The sequence below is a fragment of the Cyprinodon variegatus genome, unplaced genomic scaffold, assembly GCF_000732505.1.
Source record: "Cyprinodon variegatus isolate N-32 unplaced genomic scaffold, C_variegatus-1.0 Scaffold146, whole genome shotgun sequence".
In the NCBI taxonomy this organism is placed as follows: domain Eukaryota; kingdom Metazoa; phylum Chordata; class Actinopteri; order Cyprinodontiformes; family Cyprinodontidae; genus Cyprinodon; species Cyprinodon variegatus.
In genome coordinates this window covers 1,398,055-1,424,811 of record NW_015150599.1, presented here as the reverse complement: position 1 = coordinate 1,424,811, position 26,757 = coordinate 1,398,055, and the positions used below count along the sequence as shown (strand labels likewise).

Sequence of the window (26,757 nt, the reverse complement as noted above, 5' to 3'; positions counted from 1 at the left end):
AGCTGTTGGCTAAGGAGAACGGACAGATAATAGAGAGAAGAGATGGATGGGAAAATACAATGTGAGAGCAATGAAAAGGAGCAACAGGGAGTGAAATCTCTGGGTACGGAAATACACTTGCCAATTTCCTGTCGCCGGCAGGCAGCAGTGGCGACAATGCCAGTTGACAGCCAGCTTCCCCTGGCCGCCACCCATTTATTTTGTATTGTAAATAAACCCTTTAAGGGGAAATGTCAGCCGAGGAGCGGAGGGAGCAGCTCCGGCCGTAATATCTCGCCCCCCTCCTCTCCATCAGTCTGGTTAGCAGCTTCATGATTGACGTGGCGGGTAATGAGGATGGCACACACAACCTGCTCCGTGGGGCTGACAGTAACCAGGGCTGACGCCGCACCGTTTAAAGGTCCTCAAGCCTTCGGGTTTAGACCCCTCGTTGCCGCACCCCCTGGTGAATTCATCTCGCTCTACCACCTCTAAGGTCGACTGATTGATGCAAAGGAAAACAGAGAGAAAGGGAGGCTGGAAGATGATACCGGACACATTCAGTTGGTTTGAATGGTGCACTGATAACAGATGACAATGATCCTTATGTGCCTGCAGTTATACATCATGTAAAGAGGAAAGCAACGTTCACTACTGTTACTGTGCAGCCACAAATACTGGTCACTTTGACCCAAAGCAGAGGAAAGCAAGGGAAGCTCTGTGACTAAACCAAGCTGAATCTGTGCTGCATATGAATAACTGGCCTTGAGTCAATGGGAAACAGGGAGCCAAGGACATTACACAGATGACATGCTGCTTTTCATAGAAAATATCTTCTAATTATGATTAACATCTCCATTTACCTGCAGGACTGAGGTCAGGGAAACTATGATCACTCTCCTTTCAAATGTGTCGATTACTCAGATGGTGAGCAGAGATGAGGCAGGTTTCCCTGTTTCTCTCTTCCTTCAGGCCAGTTAGTGAGGCAGGAACCTTGTGTTCAACCCCTAATTGTCATGCAAAGGTAGTTTGCTTTGGTAGGTGGCTCCTAGCTTTTTCTTTTTTAATCCTTGCAACTAAATCTACCCATGTACACCTACACACACATAATAGCACAATTATTTTCAGCTCAATATTAGAAACAACAATAAAAATCAAAAAGTACATACTTTCACTACATACAGTTAGTGATAAATCATAAGATAATTGTCAACACAGAACAGAGTTGTTGCTTGAAATAAACCATGCATCAATTATGCTTCATGTGATCAGGAACAATTTTTGGAAAACTAAGGATACTTCCATTTTCTCAAACCGTGTACATTCAGAAAATCTAACTGACTCAAAATCTGATTCCTTGTTCTTGTGTTCTTGTGAATTGGAACAGTACTAGTTGAGGCTGATGACGTTTCCCAAGCACTGAGACCGCACAAGAACACATATTGAGAAACGGCCTTGGAGAGACCCAAGCCAGCTAGTCATCACGTTACACTTGCTGTAACTCTAGAATCTAAGTTAATTTTTGCAGGAAACAAGGACTACAGCCCTCTTTGGAAAGCCTTGAGTTAAAAGCCCAGCACAGAACTGCTGGTGAATCCCATTAAAACAACGGATGAGGAGATTATTGTTAGCATTTTTAGAATCTCCGCCTGTCAATCAACCAAGTAACCCCCGGCCCAAGACGGACGTAAGGCCCAGCCCTGCCAGGGTGGAGCAGCCATTGAACAAACCACTCAAAACAGAAACTTTCCCCTCCCTTGGAACAAAAGTGAGCTAAGGAAATCTTATGATTTAATGGGAATCTTGCCTGGGCTAGTAGAATTAGTAAAGGGATAACATCATCAATTGACTTGAATTGAATTGAACTAAAATGATGATGGGAGCTTGGGATCCTTGACAAGACAATGAAGAAAATGATGACCATGCACTGTATGTTCTAATAGATGCTGAAAATTATCCTGTCTTAATCTGTACTGCTGCCTGTTTATAATGTCACAGTTTGTTTTTTTGCTAATTAAAGACAAAAGATTGCAAAGGCATTCTCCTGATGACTCCATTTGAAATCAGTAGAGTTTAAAGCCTTATCAAGTCTATCAGTGGTCTTACTTTGGGCTGTCTCTTACTTGAGCCAAAACCTACTTGTCTTCTGGTTCACAGCTGGCCACTGGATCATAATCAATTCAACAATTTTATGTCTTTATATTGCAATATCTCTTTATATAACAGAAGGCAGAATTAAGCACACGAGCCCATTGATTCCTAGATATAAGCTGCACTCTTTGTAAATTCTACATGTCAGTACTGTATACAAATATGTTTTATTCCAATTATGTTTGTTTTTTCAAAGTTTCCTTTTCAAGTTTCATTTTTTTTTGAAGAGATAAAAATGGGTGATAAATATGTAATACTTTGTGTATTCCTACTGATAGTGATTACATCTGTAGCCTCTTATTTGAGAATTCAAATGTTTCATTTTTTACAATATTGTCTGCATATCATATATGCATTGTACGGTGGCCCACAGTAGCATTAAGAGTAGATTGTTGCACCAACATTTCATTATAGATACAAGATTAAACAACTAAGCAAAACCTGCTCAGCTGTTTTCTGCAGATAAATATCAAATAAATATATTGCATGTTGTAAAAATCTAACTGATGTTCACAGGTTAAAAAGTTTCGTTTAAATTGTTTTTTAAAAGATCAGCTTATGAAAGAAAGCAACCTTTCATCAAGATTTCTTACAATAAGACAAGATAAGAAAAATAAAGTCACAGAGGCCTTGTTTATGTCTAAATATATTCCATAGTAACAGCATGAGAAAAACTGAATGGTTCCTTCCTTTTCATGGATAAATATCCGCTATCAGCAAATGCAAAAATAGTGCTGCAGAAAAAGGTGAAATAATGTGGAACAACAGGGGAAAGCATTCAAACTGTCCTCAGTGAGAAATGCTCCACGCCTGAAACATTCCAGTGCTTCAGATTAGATTGGATTAATTAGATTGGAACTATTTCATTAAGCGTCTTTGTGTGATGAGGGTCAGCTGGGTCCAAAGTGTGTTTACAAGGTTTTCTGTTAGAACAAGGAGCCTTTTAAAGATTGCATACTTTCATCGTTTAAGGAAGATAAGGAATTATTAAACTTTGGTTCTTTATTTATGTAATCAGTTTGATCAGGTTTGAAAGATTTGTGAGTTCTACACTCCATCATTTGTTTTTTAAAAGCTTTAAAACAATTGTTCCTACCTTAATAACTTGCTGCTTCAAAGCAAGGGTGAACAAATTGTGGTCCGGGAGACATTTGCGATCCTCTGAGTTATCCTGTGTGGCCCTTAACCACCATAACAAAATTATAAGAATTTGGTTTGTCAGATGAGCAGGTATATGCAGATACACCTCCATTTATCCATTCAACCATCTTCTGCCCCTTGTCCATTACTGTCACATGGGGCTGGTTGGGGCCTATCAAGTCAATCGCAGACAGATGCACACAAAATAAAAAAAAGACATTTTGAGAGAACTTTTCCTAAAGCTGACAGACAGACAGACAGACAGACAGACAGAAAAACGAGGCCCTACAAAGGGAATTAATCTTTTAGAAAACTCAATCTGAAGGTCACCATTTCATAATCAGGTTCACAAACATCCAGAAACGTTTACTCAAGAGCAGCCCTGTTAGCCCCATTTAGTGAACTTGGATTAATATAGTATACCTCCATCTATGCTGGAGCTTTAACATTGTATTTCAGTTTAAAAACCAGCCATAGTGAAAGTAAATAATAACTCAGTAACAGTGTGACAAATAATTTTTTTTTTTTGCTACACTAGCAGAATTGGCTTTATTTTTTTCAATAGCTTAAACTTTACAGTTTATGTACTTGTAATATATGAAATGATCAAGAGTAATACTTTTTTTTTTTTGGTCTCTCAAAGGCTTCAGGATCCTCATTCTCTTGTCTTTGGCTTACCATACTTGTAGTCGACACTCAGTGGAGCTAAAAAAAAAAAAAATTTGAATAAAAGAAAAACTGTTTTGGGAAGGCAATAACTTTAAACTTGACAGTTTGAGACTATGGTGTGGTGAGGAGCGTTTGGACACCAGTCCCATAAATATAATAGATAAATGGGGACACATGGTTGTTATTTGCAGCAGGAAAATGTAATTCTTGTTATTGCATTAGCTATATATATATATATATATATATATATATATATATATATATATATATATATATATATATATATATATATATATATAGTTTGTCTGATTTAACAGCCGACATGAAACATGCGAAACATTGTGTGACCAACATTCAAAATTTTCTCCTAAAAACTTATTATACAAGCTTGGTCTTGGTCTGCTGTTATTTTAAAAACAACCTCTTTCTTGGGATGACACAGTAAAAGACAAAATCCCCAATTCTGCACTTATACCGCGCATATCATGGACCAGGTCACAACACAGCACCATAAACATCGGCCTGGTTGGAGCTGGTGTTACAGCCTTCACAATCTGTTTCTTATGTTACACTTCCTCAGTCCATCCTTCCCCCTCGCCATCACACTTACCTTTCCTCAAAGGCTGCATCAGCCCCAGCTGGGGGTCTGCAGCTTGAGTGAACCAGAAAGTTCCTGTTTCACTCTGCATCTGGAAATACAGCAAACAAACTGATCACAGTGGAGCAATGACCACTTCAACAATTTGCCAGAGATTTGAGAAGAAAATAAAAGTCAAGATGTATATTTGAATTTGGATCATATCCTCCAGATATGTAGATCTCATCCTTTCTGGTTGAAGCTGAAGCTGCATTAGTAGATGGTGAATGTGCTGCATGACTAAAGAGCTGCTGTACCAGCAGGACAGATTGGGAGTTTGTGTCCTTGTCACGCTCCAATCATGGCGACGCTGCAGGTAGGATGTGATGGCAGGAATATACCCGCATTAACATATGGACTTTTCTGTTTTTTTTGTAATGTTTTTAAAAGATATCACCTCATTTCTTAAAAAAAAACACAACCTTTTTGAAAATTTCAAGCAAAATAAGAACTCTCAGTTGTCCAGATGGACTAATACAAACAGCAGCTTCAGTGTAACTCATGCATAACAGACTAGAAGAAAATGTTTGATCCATAAACATACCTTTTTTTAAATCTCCTCTATATGGAGGCCAGGTTTTAATAGTTGCAGTTTAAATTTTGATTACTTATTCAATACCTTTGCTTTTAACCTTTGGTTATTCCACACATTGTAAAAACTCAAGACTATGTTTTATTAATTTTAAATTATTTTTCCAAACATTATTGTTACAACTAAGTTTCTCATTCATCCACCACACACTGATCTTAACATCATTCTTTTATGATTTTTTTTCTATTAAACAATTTTAGCATAAAACAAAAAGACATGTGATTGAGTTGTTTTATGCTGACTCTATGTTCGAAAAAAGGGGAGGGGGAAATATCCACCAGTTTTAAATAATTAACCAAGATGTACATGTGTTTATACACTTTCTGCAGTACACAACACAAAGGCAATGCAACCTGTCTCTTACATTCATTAACAAGACAGATACAGCTTGTTTTTCCATGTTAGTAAAAGGAGACTCATCACAGCTTAGCGATGATAGTAACAGGGTGTTACATGGAGAGACTAAAATACCAAAGCTCTGCAAAATGATATGTTAATGCATTCTGCTTGTTGCCTGAAAACGGGCAGATGTTAAGAGCAGGTGTGAACCAAATCTTTCCGCTTCACTCATTTAGTCTCCACAGAACGGGAAGGACACTATTGCTGTGAAAAGCATTAGAAATAAATCCCTTCACTCACACTCAGGGGGTCCAGTAGCTGTTCGGTATTCTCTTTGCTTAATTTACTTTCAAAATCTCTTACCAGATGAGTTTGTCATGAAGCTGTCCATCTTGCTCTTGGGAAAAAGAGGAAAAAGCTTAACAACATTAACCAACATTAAAGAAATAAAGCTTGGGAATGTACAGTATATCCTCCATTTAATGATTATCATCCTAATTTCATAAACCTTCAATGCCACCTTACCAAGCCTTTATGAGACTTTATGAGAGGAGATTCTGCAACAGTTTCTTCCCCACTGCCATCAGACAGCTGAACTGTTGAAAAAACATCTGTGAATCATGTCACAAACTCTGCATCACACTGATAAAACCAAACTGCATATTATACTGCATTTTATATACTGCATATTTGCACCCTATACCGGTATATCAAGGCTCTGACTTTCCATATCAATGCATTTTTTGCACCATGTTTTTTTTTCCTCCCACACTGTTTACATTTGATCAATGCTGCACTATATGTGATGAAAATGTTCATTTACTGTCTGGAAAGCTGAACTAAATGAAATTTTATTTTTTTGTATACACTCTGTGTATACAAAAAAATTTAATTTCATTTATTTATTTATATTTTAGCACTAACCTTAAGAAGTTCATTATTTTATAAACAACCAACATTTAAAGTATTTACAGATAAAATAGTTATAAAGGCATACTGTATTTATATGTTGTTTATGTAGGGAATATGTGTATTCAAGTGCTTAAATAATCAGCCTTGCTAAACAAAATCTGTGGTTGGGACCAACACTACTACAGACAAGGTGATTGATTGCTGCTGCGCCACAGCTCAACTAATCAGATGTCAGGTTTTACTTGATGAGTCCAAGAGTAAGTTTAATTTATGCATCACCTAGCACAACATATAAAATGCAACTTAGTGAGTACAATCTGGCATTGTTCTACTTGATTTTGCCTCATATTAAAATTCAACTTTGATTATTGTTTTAGGAAGTGAGGTTTTCTGTTGAAATATATTTTTTAGTTTAATGATCATCTAAATATTTTTTCAATAAAAATAGCTACTGGATTCAACTTTTTTGACTGAGCTTTCAGCAGAACTTGCTAATACACATAACTAGACTAGACTAGACTAGACTAGAGTAAACCCATTAAAACTGAGCAATGTGCTCATTTTTTAAATAGTTGATTCACTACCGGCAGTGCTTTTTTTTTCAGTATAAACTGAGATTTCTATTTGCATCCTCATCCATCCTCTCCTTTCTTTCTGTCTTTTAACAAAAAGATGAATTCTGTCTATCTATAGAGGTTGCACTCTGGATTTCTTCCATCTGCAGCATTCTTCACTTTGGGATTACGGCTTGGACAGCTGATTGTTCCATTTTTAGTGGGAAGACAAAACCATGAATGGACACAGGTGGCGTCTCATCATTGCATCTCGGTAGAATTTGCTGTATTTTGGTGGGAAGCCCATTCTTTCACAAATGTTTCAACAAACAGCCTGCATGCTCGGCCACTGCATTTGACTCACTAAAGACCATGGAAGTGATTGAAACAACATGACCTCCATGTTATTCTGGTAGAGTATTTCCTTAGGTACTGATGACAAAATTTCAATCTGAAAAACTGACACAGAGAGAAAAAACAATTAGAAGAACTTTATTGATACAATTACTTGGTCTTTGGCGCTCAGACCTTGGAGGCAAAAATAGCACTAAATTTTGATTGATATGCATGAACAGGTGTAAAGAACAGGACTGTTTCCCCCTGAGCCTGAAACTGGTGGTTGAGTGGAGATAGATGAAGTTGGTCAGTCTGTAGACTGCTGGTTAGTGAGATGGTATGCTGAGCTTTATGGGGAGATCCAGTGGACTGTGTGAGCTGATACTAAAGCTTCATTCAGGGACCTGGAAGATGGAAGTCCAGTTTGGATAACACAGGTTGAAAGAACCTGTCCATGATGAGCAAGCATGAAGTGACTGTGAAGAGGAAAAACTCCCCATTGGGAAGAAACCTCTGGCAGAACCAGGCTCAACATGACGGTCTTCTGCTGAACCGGTTGAAATGAGACGTGGACTGCAGTAAGAGTCAGGGAGGAATAACACTCTGAGAAAGTTTTAGCTATAATGGTGGAGGAGGGGCTGGAGGTGGGTTGAAACGGGGTTGTCTGAATGAAGTCACACAGAGCAACCACAGCCTGCGCACTAGGTAGGAAATGAGTTGCGGATCGGATGAACTTTGGATACTGATTGGCTTTCGTAAAGGGTGTGGTTCAAAGCTGATTGGCTGTGTCGTAGGTAAATGAAGGCGAGTAATCAGTTTATTCAGTTGAAGTTCCGCCTAGGCTCAATGTATAAAATCATAGAAAAGCATCATGCATATTGAGGTAACTTATAAAGAACAATTCTTGTCATAAAAAGTGCTTTAAACTTTAGCCATAGTTACCCAATCACACTGATTACCATGCAAACACTCACTGAAACACTGTTGATATGGGATTAAGTGGCCTGGTCCAAATTGACATGTGAAATGGGTAAGCTGGAATCAAGCCCACAACACAGAAGGGTACTGTACCTACTGAGCCACATTTGCCTCATTGCATGACAGGTCTTTGGACTGGAAAATTCAAATTTGGTGGTAATGCTATGCTTTATCTTGAATGATAAAGGGAAAAATGTAATAGGTTAAAGAGCTGTAATTTACTAATGCTTAATATTTTTTAACATTTATTTAGGAAATTCTCAGCTTGAACTCACAATCTGGATAAGTTTAAACAAAACCAAACTTTAAACTATACCTGCAGGAATAAATAAGAGTGAAGAATGAAACTCTTTTTAATATATGTTTTCCCTCATTCATTCATGTTTTACAAACCAAAAGCATGATCCAGACCAAGAATGATTAGTGTACAGTATCTCACTTGGATAGTTATTTCTATATGTGTGATCATTTTAAATGTATCCCTGTCCTGCCTTGTGGTTCTGTTTGGTTTCGTTTCTTTGTATTTTGGGAGATTTGTATGTATTCTGCTGACACTGGTCCCATTTTCAATCTTTTCTCTCTTTTATGGTGATTTTCATCCCTTTACAGTACTTTAATCAGGAAGTGTGGATTCTTAACAAGTATGCTTTTCTTTTAGAAGAGCCCCGATTATTATTTATATCTCTGGAAGAGTGTCTACTGTGTGAGTTTCTCACTTAATTTTAAGAATCTCATCTCATCATCTCTACTAAATGAGTAAATACTTGACATTAATTTGTATGTAATTTGAAAACAAACAGCAGAAAGTTTTGCAGAAGTTTAAACAACACTAGATTCTATTCTATTCTATTCTATTCTATTCTATTCTATTCTATTCTATTCTATTCTATTCTATTCTATTCTATTCTATGCCTAAGCCTTTGTATCACACAAGAAATAGCACCACAACAACTTTAAAGAGCAACACAGAACAGAATCGGACACCAGAGAAAAGAAGAGTTCAGTACCATGGACAGAGCCCTGGGCCTTTGACGATCAGACGACCTCTGATTACGAATTGTGCAAATTGAAGCTATGCCTCCTCAGCTATAGTAACCCCCCCTACACATACATACACACCCTTCCGGTCCTCAGGACGCCCTGACATTACTTTTTAATCTTTAAATAAGTCAGCATAAAACGTGACAGAAAAAAAAAAAAACATGTTCTGCTATGTGTTTGAAGAAACTATCTGAATCAGGTCTTTAATGAAACATGAAACGATCGAATGGAAAAAAAATAATGGTGTAAGTTTTTAAAAACATTGTGTTAATTACCAACACAATAGATTTGTCTCATAACTATACCACGATTTCTCTAAAACATAAGAAGAAATACCCTTTATGAATGTTGTAACATTTCATTTCAAAATAATAGTCCAAAGCTAGTGAGAACGTCCACAGTGGCAGCAGAAATGGGGTTCCCACGTATTTCCTCGCATGGCAAAAGCCATATGTGCGTGTTCCGAAGCTTCTATCGTAATCTTTCACTATGTATCCCTCTCCCGTTATTATCCAAGCCCACACTCTCAGTCTCTCTCCCTCCCCTCTGTTTTCTCCACCTCCTCCTCCTCTCTTTTTGCGCACCAGGCTCTCCCACACAGCTCCTCCATTCGCTCACTGCGCTCTCATCCTCGGCGTGGCTTGTGTCTCTGCCTACTCCTGTGCGTAAGAGCGCACAGATGGATATGTAAACGGATGCACTCCTGAAACCGCGCAATGAGAGCTGGTGAAAACGCCTCTGGAAGGACGTACAAAAGCGAACATCAATAAAAAAACTGGATAACTCCGATCAACTAAAGTTCTGTCAACGGATATATATATATTTTTAATTACTGTAATATCGATTGGCCTTTTCCTTTCCATTCCTGTCTATTATTTTCTTTTGTTGGGAGATGATCTGTTGATAACGATGTCCATCAGCGCGGATGACGGTGCATCGCTCCTTGGCTGCATGTTTCTGGACATCTCCCCCTGTCATGATCGTGCGCCTTCCCCCGTCTCTCAAAATAAGCTCGTTTCTGTGTGAAGTTGATCGGAGGAAGAAGCGCGATGAGAGGGAAATTCTTTCTGCTCGCTTTCTTATTGCTTAAACTTATGGCTCTCGTGTGTAAGGCCGACGGGGAGCCAGGACTACTCGGGGGATTTGTCATGATTGCCACCTCTAATGGCACCCGGGAGGAGGAGAGCGTTTCGGAAGAGACGCCTCACACCGAGGACAGGTGCCGAGGCTACTACGACGTGATGGGCCAGTGGGACCCGCCGTTCATCTGCAAGACGGGCAATTATCTGTACTGCTGCGGCACCTGTGGCTTCCGCTTCTGTTGCTCGTTCAAGCACTCGCGGCTGGACCAGAGCACCTGTAAGAACTACGACACCCCGTTATGGATGAAGACCGGGCAGACCCCCTACAAGAAAAGGAGCCCAAACGACAACAGAACTAAAGACAAAACGAACTTAATCGTTTACATCATCTGTGGAGTGGTGGCCATCATGGCACTGGTTGGGATTTTCACGAAACTGGGATTGGAGAAAGCGCACCGGCCCCAGAGAGAGAACATGTCCAGGTTAGTGCGTGTGTTTACACAGGCGGTTGTAGCGTAATTACGCACTGAGCACCCACTCTAAGATTCCTTATCTGTCCATTGACTCCATTGAATCCAAGTGTCCAAACGATGGGCACCCTTTGACTATATCAGTACCCTGACTTCTAGCTCAGAATAATACATTAAAACTTTTATTTTTGTCCATTCTCCTTGTCCAAATTTGGCCAAAATAAACTAATTGCAACTGTTTTTGCCTTTTTGGTTTTCTATTACCTTGACAGAATCGTTTTACTGTAAACATTTTTATCCAAGACCTGTTGTTTTCCCCTTTCATTTTCATCCACATTTGGACATCACTTTGCCTCTATGTAGACCTCCTTATGTTTCTTTTACACATTTAAACATCAAAAGATGCCATCTTATATATATATCTGTTTTTTTCACATTTGGAAATCTATAGTTGTACTTTTGTTGACATTTCTCCTCCGCTTAACTTTTTAATGACCCCTGGATGTGGTAAATAAGACTGTTACTGTCATATTACTCTTTTAGACATTTGAACCCAGAAGCATTGTCTATCAGTAGATCAGTAGTCTTTCTGAGCATCTTTTAGTTAACTTTTTTATGTCTCATCCGCTGAGTTTTGCTTAAGGAAATCATTTCAAATAAACTGTCTCAGATATTGTCCTCCTGCAGACAACCAGTACATGATGTGATATTTTTGTAACAGAGGGCAATTCTGCATTGCTTTTTCATATTAATCCATAAATAACTGTAATTTACAGAAACAGCTACATGCTCTATTGTTCGTCTACTAGACAAAGACAACAGCTTCAATGTACCTTACTAGGTGTAAATGTGAAGTGAATGCTGTAAAGATCATATTTCACTTTTCCAGTTTGGTGCACTACACAGTTTCATGAAGAAATGCAGCCACAGAGAATAATTGGATTACCTATGCTATGCGCACAGCTTCTTAGCTTGTACCTCCATCCTCTTCTCTCTGACTTACAGGGCCGTCGCCAGCGTGCTGCAGGGTGGGTGTCCAGGTGAGCCTTTTCGGGGAGAGGAGGCCCTAGGGATGCACTCACAGCACTTTGTTGCCAGGCCTGCAAACATCCGTGAGTTTTTAATGTTCCCCCGGAGATGTGCAAAGCTCCTCTTGGGGGCTGCGCAATAATGTGAACTGTGTGTGTAATTTAGGGGGAGCATATTTAAGTGTGGGAGGGGTGTGTGTCAGCGAAAAGCTGTTAACTGAGAGTGTCTAGGTTGGTGGCCTCTCTGGAGAGAGATCTGGAGAGAGGCAAGGATGATTTTGAAATTAATGACTGTTCAGTTGGACAAAATTTCACATCCCTAAAATTACATTCTTTTTTTGTTGCATATTTCTCAATATTTTTTTTCAGCTGCTTTTTAAGTGATTCTTTATTTTGGCTCTCGTCCTTGTGATATAATGAGTCTCTGCAAGAGGGAAGTGGGAGTGTGAGCATGAGTCGGCGATGAAGAGCAGCTGCTGATGGTAGTGTGTTGTTTACGTGTTGTTTATTTTTTGGGGGGGGCTGATACAAAGGATCTGAATGCAATCTATTTCTGTTGTGTCTCGTGGGTCGCTACAGCACCAACACAGCTTTGTGTTTTTAGTAAAAAAGATCAAACAGATGAATCCATTGGGTAAAAAAAAGAAAAGAAAAAAACAACAACAAAGACATGCATACGGAAATATGCTGAGACCAGCATCCACATACAATGGGAACAAAAAAAAAAAAAAAAAAATCTAAACTAAGTAGGCACAATACAGGGATTCGCTCTAAAGTTGAAAATGATTCTGTACATTTTATGCTTAGACAACAAACAGATCTTGCCTTCTGTAAATCTGAATTTTTTCCCTTATGTATTGATAGATATGTTCTTAAGTCCATTCAACCTAAATCTAAATGCAACAAAGAGGCAGATTTTAATATGTCTCCATGTGTTATACAGTATTGATGAAGACAGACTTCTGACAGATTTCTTGGGTTAGATTTTATTTCTTCAAAATTAAATAAGTCCGATTATTAAACTAAAACTAATCATGATATCAGATGAGGACGACTAGGGGAAATGCTAAATATAAATACAACCCCCCCAACAGGAACGTTGCACTGACTTCTGTTCATTTCTATTCATTTTAACGGCCTAACCCTAAAACATTACCTAAAAATCTGACCGTATACCTGACCTAATTGCAATACACACAATGACTCTAAACCTTCGGCCCTATAGGGAATCAGTCCTCACAACGCAGGATATTCTGGAAAATTTGGCCTGACATTGTAATAAATGTTAGAACCCCCCAAAAACCAATCAGTACCCCCCCCCTCACACACAGACACCCAAACCTGCAAATCGAATAAAATAAATCACAAAAATAGAACCTATTTGACCTCATGAAGTCGGCTTAAAGTCTTCAAAACGCAACACATGACTCCCTGATTTAAAAAAATTCAAAAATAAATGAAAAAGAAAATATTGTACAATTATCAGTATAGAAAGAGTTACAAGCTATTTCTAAAGCACTCCAGAGAGTGAATACATAGAACGTCCCGGGGGAGGCCCTCCTACCATAATCACTCCAAGAGCTCATCATCAACTTAGAATGTCAGAGAAACAACCCAGAACATCTATAGCTCTGCAGATCTTATTTCAGAGGTCAAGATTTTACAGTAGCAAAGAGGTAGTGGACAGAAAAGGCCCATATTAAAGGATTCAGAGGTCAGAACCACTGCTGACCCAAAATAACAGCTAGAAGGTTTCTTTAGTTTAGGGTATATTGCTTTTTCATTTAGGATCAGATTATAATATAATACAATGTGTTATTATATGATAGAATAGAATTGCTCATCATTGTCTATCAGTGCAGAGATTCAGGTGTTACTGTGGCAAAGAAAAGAGGCAAAGGAAAGCTCTTCAATCCGACAAACACAAGACTGTAAGATATGAAAAAGAGCAAAAAGCAAACGAAAATCCATCAGATTTTATAGTAAAGAACAAAAAACTTCTCAGAAAAAAAGAGTTGCAGTTATTTAAACAACAGCACACTGTTTCAGACAAGTAAAAATTAACTTACATTATCTTTGATAGTAATTTAATTTCCAATTTTAAAAAATGATGGACGTGTTTAAGAAAGCAGAAAAAGAAATCAGTGAGGGGCAAACCTTTTTTTAAATAACACATCAAATTTATTACATTCAGCAGGTGCTCCTATTGACCTCAGTCTTTGTTAGATTTTAATTTCAGATGTTCTTTTAGACTGTTAAAGAGCACAGTGGAAATAAGGAGGTGGTTATATTTGCAAAAATGTAATAATAATGAAAATTATGACAACTAATCTAACTCAGCATGAAGCGCATCACCCACAGACACTAAGACAGTCCTGAACTGAAAGAGTCTCTCACATAAGGAGAGAGAAGAAAGGAGATTTTGTAAGGATTATATCCATATTTTGTGTGTCTGTGTAGGGGAAGTAATTGAAAAGAGGAAAAAATAAATGAGACATTCAGTTTTCCTGACATTCTTTTTGTCCTGGCTGTGGGAGAGATCAGTAAGGGATGCCATCTCTCCAACTGAAGTGGCCATGGAGGACCTGGCTGTGAAATGGCCATTTTTGTTTGTGCTGTGGAACATGTCTCCCCAGAGCTCTCAGGCCCAAATATAATGCCCAGGTTTGTGTGTAATCACGTGGGAGGTTGTATTATACTCCCAGAACTACTTTTTTCTTATCCTCTGTGATCTGCCAGGAGAATACCTGATTGCTCTACAGGTCCAGCTCCCACAAAGCCCCCCCATTTCCACCCTTTGCTTGCTTTGTGGGAGCCAGTTTGTCAGAGCAGTGATATAACAGAAGAGTTATATATCAATTTGTTGGGTGTGGTAAAATTACAGCTGTTCTGATAGTACAGTATTTTCTTAGTGTCTTTTGAGCCTGAAAACTATTTTTGAACAGGGTGGGATCAGCAGGCATAATTTTTTAGTACGCCGTCACCATCTGCAGGCAGTGTTTACTCATGAATCTACTTGTGTCTTTAATGCCTTAACATCCATGTTTTTTTGCGTTGTTTCACACTTGAACTGGACTTTTTATTTCTTTTCACACCTAGTGTTGCTACTCTCAATTACTTCCTTCTTAACTTATTGAGTTCATGCAGTTATCGTACCTCTTGTTGTGTGATCTTATTGAGGTACATTTACAAAATGTTTAATTTTACTAATAAATAAAGCAAAAATAAAGTGTTAAACATAGAAAAATAAAATAAAATAAAATAAGCAGACAGGGAGGCATGATTTATTTGAGTGAGATACCACTGGAAAAAATTCATCTCATAGTAAATGACTCATTCTCTTTAGTATTTATATAAAAAAGGATTCAATTGTATTTACATTCTAAGATCTACGATCATGTAGCAGTTTTTTTCTAACACACAAATTAATTATATTGAAATTGGAGGTTGTATATTTTTTGTGTGTGTTAAATTATGATAAAATAAACCGCAACGTCCCAAAACAACGCTTTCAGGTGCTATACAATACAAAATATTACAGCTTTCAGAATTGACCAATGCGGATATTGATCCGATATGACATCAGCACAAATCATACATACTTTTATCGATTAAACTGTGGTGCAGAATAATAGAAAAGACTATCATCTAATATTACCCAAGCAATCATCAACAATAGTGATGAAAACAGCTGACTCATTTATTAGAAACCAATGTGTTAAAGAAACTTTAAACGTAAGCAAATTGTTTCTATCAGCATGCAAATATCAGAGGTTTGGAATGCAGGCCGATAAACTCTATTAACTCTTTGTTTTTGGCTAATATCAGATCGATTTCTGACATGAATATAGGATTGGGAGATCCTAGCTACTCTCTTTAAACATCCTTGCCAAGGTAGCCGATGCTTGTCAAGGTCCCTGTAAATGAATAGTGGAAAATCAGGCCTGCCTAAATTATGCTTTCTGTGTATTTTCCATATTCCCTGGTTTTATCAAATGTACTTAATACATGAGATAGTCACTATATCAATAAACCATTAAACCATAAATCATACATAAACCATTATTCTCGGTATGTATGTTTATTATTAAAGGCCACCAAATCTTTCTCACAAATGCATATATAATGAACACTATGCCACATAATCTTCTGCTTTTGCCGACTTTCATGTCATCTGAAAATCAGAGACTTAGTCTGAAGCTCTAAAAGGCTGACAATCCAGTGCTTCTTTCACATCCAGCATCAAAGGGCAGAGGGGACAAAGACGAGAGAAATGGAGGAGGGGAGTCAGAATGGGGATGAGAGGAAGTAGTACAAAGGAGGGAGTTAGATGATCTCCCTGGCAACTTTCAAACTAATGGCAGCGATCATAGATGAAGGAAGAGCCTTTGTATGGGTCCCTTTCTTTGTTAAATGCATTTCAAAGGTTTTTACTCACTTATTGATATAAATTAAACTGGAGATATCATCTCTATACTGGCTCAAGGTTTTCCTCTGGCAAAGCTTGTGCCACTACCATTTGTGGTGCCTTTATTGCAAAGTGGCACTTCTTCCTAAAATGAGCCGCACCACGCAGTCTTTGTTGCTGCATTACCTTTGTACTGAAAGAAATTAGCTAAAATTCACAAATTACTGCACTGAAAACATTTTCAAGCTCAATAATGTTTTATAATTGTCAATGAAGGCGTCACATTAAGCGGTTGGCAGGGCTTACCACACACATGCATGTGTGGTACTGTGTTCACAACTCAGTTTACCGTTTGCAGACCTAATTACCTCTGCAGTTGTAATCACTTCCTAAACATTCAGAAGGGGGAGGATGACATTTTAATAGGCAATTGCATCTGAAAAAGCAACAAAAAGACAGATTTTTTTGCACTGGTGCAAAATAGATGCTCTGCCTCTGCAACTGTACAGTATGAGTAGAGAAGTGTGTGCAGCTGATTGAAGACGCTGCATGCAAACAGTATGTGTGTGCTGAGTTAATGTCTTTTTTTTATGTGCAACACATGACTGTCAGAAGGAGTTGTACATCCTTCATTAGCAGTGGGTGACCTAGTCTTCTGTGCTGTCATGCAAACCTTTGGCACGTCTGATTGCAGAGCGCCAGAGTAGATCGAGGAGCTGAAACTCGGGCAAATAAGCAGGCAAAGAAAAGGGTGTGAAAGAGAAACTCAAAGGACTGCAGTTCGCTATCTGAGAGGTCTCACTCTGCTTGAAAGTGTGATAATGTAATGAGTTAGAACATAACTGAACTTTAAACCTCTGACTTTGTCCTTCGGGCTGATAAAGCCGTAATAAAATCCTACTATTTGTGGAGTTTCTTCCATCTGTTGAGAAGAATAGATTATACATCCTGGACATAATCTGTTTACAGTTTAACCTTGAGGTTGGCTATAGAGCATTGCTTGATTGATTTTATGCTTATTCACATCTGTCCCACCATTTCTTCTTTTGTGAAATTGTATACATATACATATTTATAAAATTCATGTCTTATATTTTTATATCTAAAATCTAGTCACTGTGAGCAAAGTTGAAACATTTTTATTCTGATAAATTTCAGACTGCTATAAAATTGAACAGACTAAATATTTTTAGATTTTGAAAAACTATAACATACTGTCCAATCTTTGCATAAGTCAGAGTAACAGTCCTGTAGTTAAACCGATTTTAACTTCAGCATGATTAGCCAGCCGTACAGTGGCCGAGCCAGAACATTTGCATGGGGTCAACAGGCAGACACTGAAACCTGTCAGGGTCAATCTACACTCATCTCACTGCACCACCAGTACATCTATTTTTTCAAACTAATCGCTGAAGACAAGATTTTTTAGAAGCCCTTGCTAATAAATTTACACACACAATTTAATACATCTATGCTGTCTAAATTGCTGCTTTTTCATCCTCTTCTCTTAATTTTAAATAATTTTTCATTAGGATAATGCTTTTCACTTTAAACCTCCTGAATCTTCTTCTGCTTTGAGGACTTACAGCCACATTAAATCTAACCACAACAAAAACAAACAAAATAGACAATAATTTAAAAGCAAAGATCCACATAAAACAGTCCAAGTGTTTCCTTCTTCCTCTCTTGAGAGCCTAGTGGAGCAGCCTTTCTCTCTAATTCGCTTAATGTGCTGCCCCTCTGAAGCCCTGGGACACCATTAGGCTTCTACTTATTAGGACTCCAGAGCCCCACAGAATCGAGCTGGGAGCAGCAGCAGACAGGATAGACTGCTCAGTACAGGCGGAGAGGAATATTGGACAAAGAGGTGTCAGAACTACCAGAGGAGGGAAGAGGAGAGAAAGAGACTTAGAGGTGAAAAAGGGAGAAAAGCCGATATGGTTTAGAAAATGAAAGCGGGAATTTCAGAGAAAAATTGAGGTTTTACCTTCCTGTTTGAAATCATATTCATAAAAAGCAGAAGAGCTGCTTCTGATTTCTTTTGAAAAGTAAGGCAACTTTTTCAGATCTTTACATGTTTAACTTAGATACTTCCATGTATTTTAGTGTTAATGCGATATACCAAATCAGAACAGAGCCCAACATTATCTCCCCTTTATCTCCTCTTTCTTTCACCTTTTCTCCTTTTTTCTGTTTTTCCTCTTCTGTTCTACTTACATTGCAGTGTCCATATAATCTGTAAAACTTCCTGCATTATTATAATAAAGCAACTGATATGCATGAAACAACACTATGGCGATGGCCCTACTGCTCCACTTGTGAAAGTAAAATCTGTTGGGCTCTTTTTGGCATCAAGACAATTATTCTTATTGCCACATTGCCAGACAGGACACTGTTAAAAAATGAAAAGAAAAAAAAAAAGAACAGAGCCTGACTTGAAACGAAAGGAAAATTCATCATTGCTATCAAAATGTTAAAAGTATGATCGTCATTGGAATCCAGTCTCCATTTTTGTGATACAATTTAGAGAAATGTAGCGAAACCAGACGCAATAAGAAGTCAGCCAATCAGTGTCCACAGATTTTCTGTGTGTGATTTAACCCTGACTGTAGAAAAAGAACAGAAGAATTCAACTTTATTGTCATTACACTGTAACAAGATTCACTCTCTACACTTAACCAAACCCATTGGGTAGCATTGGGCTGCCATTGTGTGGTGCCAGGGGAGCAGTTTGGGGGTTAAGGTCTTGCTCAGGGACCCAGATTGGCAGTCTGTGGGAATGGGGTTTGAACTCAGAACCTCTGGGATCCACGCGCAATGCCCTAACCACTAGGCTACCACTCCCCTTCTGTAATGACAGCTGTTCTGTTTCTGGCCTTACAGTTTCTCTAGAGCACATTAAAAAGAAATATGTTTGGTTGGTACGCAAAAGTCAGCCTTAGCACACCCTTCCATTGTGGAACATGGTGGTGGCTCAATGCTGTGGCTATGACGTTTTTAAGCAACTACAGGGAAGCTGGTCAGAGCCAATACGAAAATGGAAGAAGCTAAATATAGGATGATCCTGAAGGAAACATGTTAGAATCTTCAGAAAACAAAGGAGGAAATCCACCTTCCAGCATAACAACCCTAAAAAAATTCAATATCAATGGTTGGGTTAAATCAGAGCATATTCAGTTTTTATACTGGTTTTAATGTTCTGAAGGGAATGTAAGTACACCCACATCTTTTACCCTTTTGGATGATCTCTACTTTAAAAATGTTTTTATTTTGTTTGTTATTCTTTTAATTAGTTTGCAAATTATGTACACTTAGGCTTAATTTATTTCGTATCATTCTGTGGACCACTTTGGTGTTTTTTCCTATGAAAGGAATTTATGAATAAAATATACTTATTTTAGAAGACCTGCAACTATCATTGAAGCTTCTTTTTTTTTCTTCAACCAGGATCACTAAATAAAAATAAATGCCACATTTCTCAAGTTCTGATCTGTAAAATTGTTTGGTTTTTATTGGGATGGTCAATTATATCCTATTTTTTTGCAGGTCCGTCTAATAAAAACTCAACTATATTGTATATAGTTGAGTTTTTATATATATATATGTATAAATTTGATGGGTTTTTTTATATGAGGGACTTACGGGGTTAGAACACTTTAATACGCTGTAAAGTTTTATTTTTTTGAGAAGTGGTGTGATAAAAGAAACAAAAGGGGCAGCGAATATCTTAACTTTTAATCAGTGGAACACCCCACCCCTCCACTGGAATATTAATCACTTCGTTTACTGCCAGGAAGTCCCATCTTGCTCCTGACAGGTAATTATATTCATGTCTGTGTGTGCGAACGTCCGTGTCTGCATTCCCCTTTATGTTTTAGATGCTCAGAGTTGATGTGTGTGCCGCAAACACGCCGCTGTTGGGTGAAAACCCTGAGAGCGCAGAGGAATATTACATCCATCTATCTTCATCATTTTCAGTCTCATTTATTTCTGACTATCTGTAATGATACGCTGCTCCCTGGCAGTTCTTGGATAAGCCTTCCCATCTGTATGTTTGAGCAGGTAGTTATCACCAGTGGTTTCTAATTAACTGCAACACTAATCTCTCAAATTCATCGATTCAAACTAATGAGCGGAGCATCTCTGCAAATACTGGGGCATTTTCTGCTGTTTGAGTTCAATCACAAGTTTTAATTAATAATCCTGACAATTATAGACACGTTTTTAATGCTTTATTATTTTGGACACATTTTTTATGGTTTGTTGCAGGTAACCCAATATTTGTTACAGCAGGGCAGCTTTGGAGCAAACCTACTGTTAACAGTGAATGTATTTAGGCACCCTAACAGAAACGCGTTAACATGGCGTAATGTGGAGTGTTAAATTTTCTATAATCTGAACCTTCTGCTACACTTTCACTGCAACAAAATGAACATCTGCTTTCCTGTATAAGTGTTTAGCCTATAATTTTTGATTGTGTTTTTTTGGTACAAATGCAAAAGTTTGGGCACTTGTGGTTTGAAATGTCCACTACTTTAACAGATTTAGGGAAGGAGAAGTGGCCACATCTAAAAAGAAAAAAATAGTTTTGGACAGATCCAGACATAGCTTTTCTTGGCCTGAACTAACATTAAGATTAATAATCTGAAGAAAATGTGACAGCTTATATGTAAAGTTTAACAGCAGATTTTGTTTTCCCACCTTTTGATTTTTGCTTTATAGATGCTTAATTAACTATTGTTGCAAATCGTACTCATTCTTTGAGATGCAATCTCTATCCTGATTGTGTTGTAAGTAAATGTGCCTATAATGTGATTGTGTGCGCAGAAAGAACTTCTAAATAATAAGTAACCTGTAGTTATTTGATTTAATGTCTATTAGAAATATACACTCAGATGCATTTTTTTGTACTTTGTACTTGGTTAGACTCCTTTTTCCTTCTTAACTGCCTTAATCCTTGAAGCCATAGACATGGTGTTTGAACCTCTCCTTAGATTCCTACCTACCGGTATATTGGATTAAACAGTTGCAGCAGATCTGTTGGTTAAATATTCAGGACAATAATCTCCCATTCTACCCCAAACATGTGCTGTACCTTGATTATATTGACAGCAATATATTCAAATCAGTGGTTCTCGATCCTGGTCCTCAAATTTCACTGCTCTGCATGTTTTAGATGTCGCTCCACTGCTGCACAGCTGCTTCAAATTATTGTGTGAGCTCCTCAGCAGCCATGAAGTGCTGCAGAAGCCTGCTAATCATCCCTTTATATAAGTCAGGCGTGTGGCACCAAGGAGACACCTAAAACTTGCATTGGTACTTCCAAGATCAGGATTGAGAATTACTGATTAAGATAACTACAAAAGAGTTAAATCTTTGCTACTCTCGTCTTGCCTATAAAACTGCTATACTTTTTGGTCAGCGATGTCTATCGGCTAGCCTGCATTTGGCTTCCTTGGTAACCGTCTGTTGCACTGGCCAATGTGTTGTAGGGAACTTCAGGACTTTGACTACTGCTTCAAGTCAGATCTTGAGCACAGAATTGGGGTTTGGCAGCAGACACATTACTTGTCCAAACAGAGGGATATTGTTGCATTTAAGGCCATAATCGATTCACAAAGGTTGCTATGAAGATGGTCAAAAACATGAAGGCTGCAGTCTCATACCTTCCGCTGTAAATATTATGTTATGCAAGTGATGAGCAGCAGTTGGGATTGTTTTGTGTGAAGCAGGCTCTTAACTGTTCCTAACTAGCTCCTAGCTAGAGCTTCTGTTGTCAGTCTTCTGATTTGAGGAACACTATCTACTGTAACAAACTCTTCACCACCTCAAAAACCTGTGGAGGTTATTTTAGCTAGTATGTATTCTCCAAAAATGGAAACACAGATCACTTCTTATTTTTCCATGGGTAGAATTTTTTTTTCCATCTGTCTTTCTTATGTACCAGCATGTCTATGAGCACCAGACATGGCCCACACGTGTACAAGCCCCATTTAGACACAACCATTCTGTTCCAGGCTTCTTGCAGCCTGGAGGCAGCCCGCAGAGCTGCTTGGCTTGTTGACTGATGCCACCAGCGTGAAATCCAAGGAAAACTCACACTGAGGGAGCACAATTTGTCAGCCTCTCTTTTTCCCTAATGCTTTAACAGCCCCTCCGCATAAATATGCACACTTCCACACATAGACATAACCACCACCACACTTGGGGTAGGGTCTTTGGGAGAGTGAGCCCCACCTGTTTCTCTCTCTTTTGCCTGCAGGCATCAGTATGGCTTGGCTCACTCAGCAGCTTGCCCCCGAGGAGGTCAGGACACATTTCGCTTGCTTGCCCATGCATATGGACACACAGAAACAGAAAAACATGGAAAATAGTGGACAGGCTTTCAGCTCCGGTTCCCACACTGCCCCCTTCAACACCATCCTGCCGGGTGCTGGCCCATGAAAAGGGGACATGTGGCCGGGCAAAATACGTCACGATGCAGTGCTCTGCTGACATATCTAGAGTTTGTCTCCCTGCCTGAAAACCGCCAGCCTGGAACGGATTACAAAAACAGAAGAGTTTTGTTTTGCACTGCATGGATTGAAGTTAAATTCCATTCTCTCAGCTTCGCTCTGCTTCAGGCCATTTTATGCTTTTCTCTTGGCATTTCTTGAATCTTATTGCAACTTTGGTCAAATCCCAGTTTGGTGTTTTTGTGGAGATAAGACGCTCACTGCTTTCTCCCAAGACAAGCAATGGTGTACTTCTCTCTAACACTATTTGCATGTTACAGAGGGGTCTAGTGGGAAAACCATGCAGTTTAGCTCTTAAGCATTGAATAGTTGGAAATAAGCAAAACTTGTGAAGTAGCAAAACTTTTCAGATCTAGGAGGGCTTAAACTGCAATTTTAAGTCTTAGTTTTTACCAGGAACACCTTAACCAGAAAGATTTACATAAAGTTTTACCTTATTTTTCTCTCTAGAATACTTTCTTCCTCCTGCTGAACTCCTGTCAGTGTCAGAGACTTAAGTAGAGCATCCTGTCTGAATGTACTAGAGGTGAGACTCTCCACCTATCTCAAAACAAACACATTGACTGAAAAAGCTGACATTTTAAGATGCAGGAGTAACATTCCTCTCAACCTGGAAAAGAGGAGGTGAAGCTGCAGAAATGTTCAAGCCTGCTTTCTATCAAACTGCTAGCTGGAGATGTTATACTGTTGATACACAATATCTCAGCTGCTTCAAAAACATTCAGTGTGCTGCGCTTTTCTTAATAGAGTTTTGGCATATCCGATACACTTGTAGAAACATAGGATTCAAAGATTGAAATATAGCCTGTAAGAAAAACCCTGTAAGAAAAATGGAAGTTAGGCCAGTTAGAACTAAATGTAAAGTAAAAGGTATTCACATTCCATGAACCTTTATCCTCCATCAGTGTATTTAGTGTGGCTTTAATTGCAGTAGATGAAGTCAAAGAAGTAGTATATTTTTGGTCTGAAACTTTGTTTATAAAAAAAAATCATGCATTGATTCTGAAAGGCATGTTTTACCAAAAACGTTAAGCCAAAGCAGATGGGCTCAACTAGGTTATCATCCCAGAGACATCCTAAGCTTTGAGTCTGCTAGTTCCTGATTCCATCCCCTTTAGAACCATTCCACTTGAAACACCACTGCTTCTGCTCCTGAACAACCAGAAGAAGAACCAAGGATTATTGGAAACATAAAATCTGCCCGCTTCTCTGAGTCGTTTGTTTGAGATCCAGCTGTTTCCCCTTTATACTGAACCAAGCATGCAGCTACTCCAAGGACCACAGCTGAGAACTGCTGCAGGTGCCCCCTAGAGGGTAACAACAGCAAATAAAACTTGCTTTTTTTTTTCCTTTACTACCTTAATTGTGCCTGGCCAGGTAGATAAGTAGAAATAGAAATTAGTTCCAGATGGAGTTTGTTTGAACTTTGTGTTGAATGCTTTTAATTGCGTGACCTTATTTAACTCACTAAGCTTGCTTTGCTGGTCTGTGTTGAATTCTGACATGGTTCTCTAAAGTAGAATGCACCTATATTCAGGTGAATCAGATTATCCTCTCTCTATTCTCTTTACTTTCTCACTGTAAATCTACTTGTTGTCACCAGGACTCCCCCCATCATCTCTACTGTAAGTACTGTTACACAGTCATAAGGTGTGTTCCCATCAGCTTTTTCTAATGCCCATTTTGAAGTATCATGAGAAAAGCTTGATGGAAATGGCAAAATCTGAAAAAAAATGCCCTAAAATTTGAAAAAAAATCTTAAAGGGGAATGCCGTTTTTTTTTTTTTTTTTTTACATTGGGCCCTTGATTTTATGTTATTACATCATGTTCTACTCACCCATATAAGTTTTGTGTCATTTGGAGCTGTTCTGAAGATATTCAGTTAGGTTATATCAGGTAACGTCTTCCTATGGCCAAATGACTTGAAGGCACAAACTAAACTGTTCATAATTTATCATTTATGGTACGCCAGCATTCATAACATGTAGGTGAATCACTGTGCCCCAGACATTCACGGTTATATACTTTACATTTATATATAAGGTGATACTGGTGGGACTCTGAATTGAGATTTCATAATTTACAAAACCTTCTGGGTAGGTGTTGAAACATCTTTAAAAAATTTGAGTGAAAATTTTATTGCCTTTCTATTTAAGTCGTACTTGTTTTTTTTTTTTTTATGTATTCTGCTACTTATTAAGCCCTGATAAAACATTGTTGATATCATTAGTTTCTGTATATACTTTGCATATAAAACAAAAAGACAGGTTATTTCTGGTTTTCCCAAAACTAAAATGAGTCTACCATGACTTGAAGTTGATGCTGGAATGAGACTAAATCAGAAAAAATTGGAACTGAAATTGCCTCTGCCCTGATCTTTTACAAATCTTGAAATGCTCATCAGATTAACTGGCATCCAAAAACAGGTTTTTATCTTCCAATAATGCAATCGTTTAAGACAAATTCTAATAAAGTTTTTAGACAGTTTTTTTTTTTTTTTTTATTCTCTCTGCTTTAAAATTCGATCAATTGGCTAAAACTTCTGTCCTTTTAGGGTCCTTTCCTGCAGCACAGGGGAATGTGAAACCTGTGGTATAAAAAATTAAACTTTATGTTGTTTTCCTGGCCTTTTTGTAGGCCACTGTGTTTCATCTCATACATATATGCAAATGCACCTTTTCAGTATCTGCTCGTTGAATCACAGGCAGCAGCATGAAGCTGAGTCGCAGTGCAAAGGGACTTAATCAGCCTCATAATCCCACCAGTATCACCTTATTAAAAAACGACCGAACAGATTCATTTAGGGTGGCTGTCCAGCAGTGCTTACATAAACTACTATTCTGCCTATGATGAGGCACTAAGCCCATATTTGCGTCTTTTATGATGAGCAAAGCTGTAACTCAGATTTACTTCTATTAAAAAAACACCAAAATACCCACTGGTATAAGTCCTTTCATCAGACTATGTCTGGAAAAACCATTGCAGGCTGTTGGTATAGTAGATGAGTGGTGATTCTACAGGAACTGAAAGGCAGGCATCAAGAGCGATATATGCTTTCAGACATCAGTATCATCCTGGCCAGCCAGCATCAGTCTAATCAGTCAACCTTAAAAAAATGTCCTCTGTAGTTACATAAGGATTGAAAAAGTCCACAAAAGCTTAAATTTTAAGAAGAGAATAGTTAAGACAAACCACAGGAAAGTCCATCAGAAAACAGGTGACAAATGTAAGAAAGAGGCTTTTTTCAGGAACTCTATCAGAGCATATTCTCTCTGAGCCTCTTCTGCTGTAAAAGTAGAAGATATAGTTGAGAAGAGACGATAAAGAACTCCCCAGCTGAGCATCGCCTGCAAGGAGACAATGGCATCATCCTTCATGTCAGCCTTTGTGCCTCCTATGGGAACTAATCCCATTCATTGGAAGAATGTAGATATGCTGCATCCATCCTGCATTGTTTAGAGGTCAAAGAAAAGCCAGGAATGTAGGCAAACGTAAAGATTGTTGCTTTGTTTTGGCGTCATTTCTAATTTATTTATTGTGGTTGGCTCGTATCTTAAGATTTATTCTTTTTTTTTTTTATATAATATATTTCTGATTTACTGTTCATGCATTCATCTAACTTAGGGTCCTGCCTCAGATAGTGGGATAAGTGAGAAATCAGGATCATTTCTGGGTTCAATCTTTGCATATACTGGGTTTTCAGTTTACTGGAGGAGCCTGTAGATTTTGAAGAACAGGTGAGCGACATGATAAGATGTATTTTCGTTTCTAGATCCGTAGATTTTTTTTTTTTAAATAATTTTTTTAACCACAGTCAATAACTTATCTAAAAAAATCAAGCTGTAGTTCTTTGTGATTTAGGCCTAATTTGTTTTTATGATGACAGACAGCAAATTGTCAGGGATTTACTATTAAACTATTATTG

At 38.2% G+C, this 26,757-nt stretch overlaps 1 protein-coding gene across 1 annotated transcript in view; it reads left to right on the top strand.

The window, feature by feature from the left end:
* The first annotated feature begins 9,955 nt into the window (after positions 1–9,955).
* The window catches only part of LOC107086234 (protein shisa-9A-like), a 66,640-nt gene continuing 49,838 nt past the window's right edge, over positions 9,956–26,757 (top strand). Inside the window, exons 1-2 of the mRNA XM_015377049.1 lie at positions 9,956–10,892; positions 11,886–11,992. Coding sequence (XP_015232535.1) covers positions 10,378–10,892; positions 11,886–11,992 — 622 coding nt within the window. The 5' untranslated portion in view covers positions 9,956–10,377. The remainder of the gene's footprint in view (positions 10,893–11,885; positions 11,993–26,757) is intronic.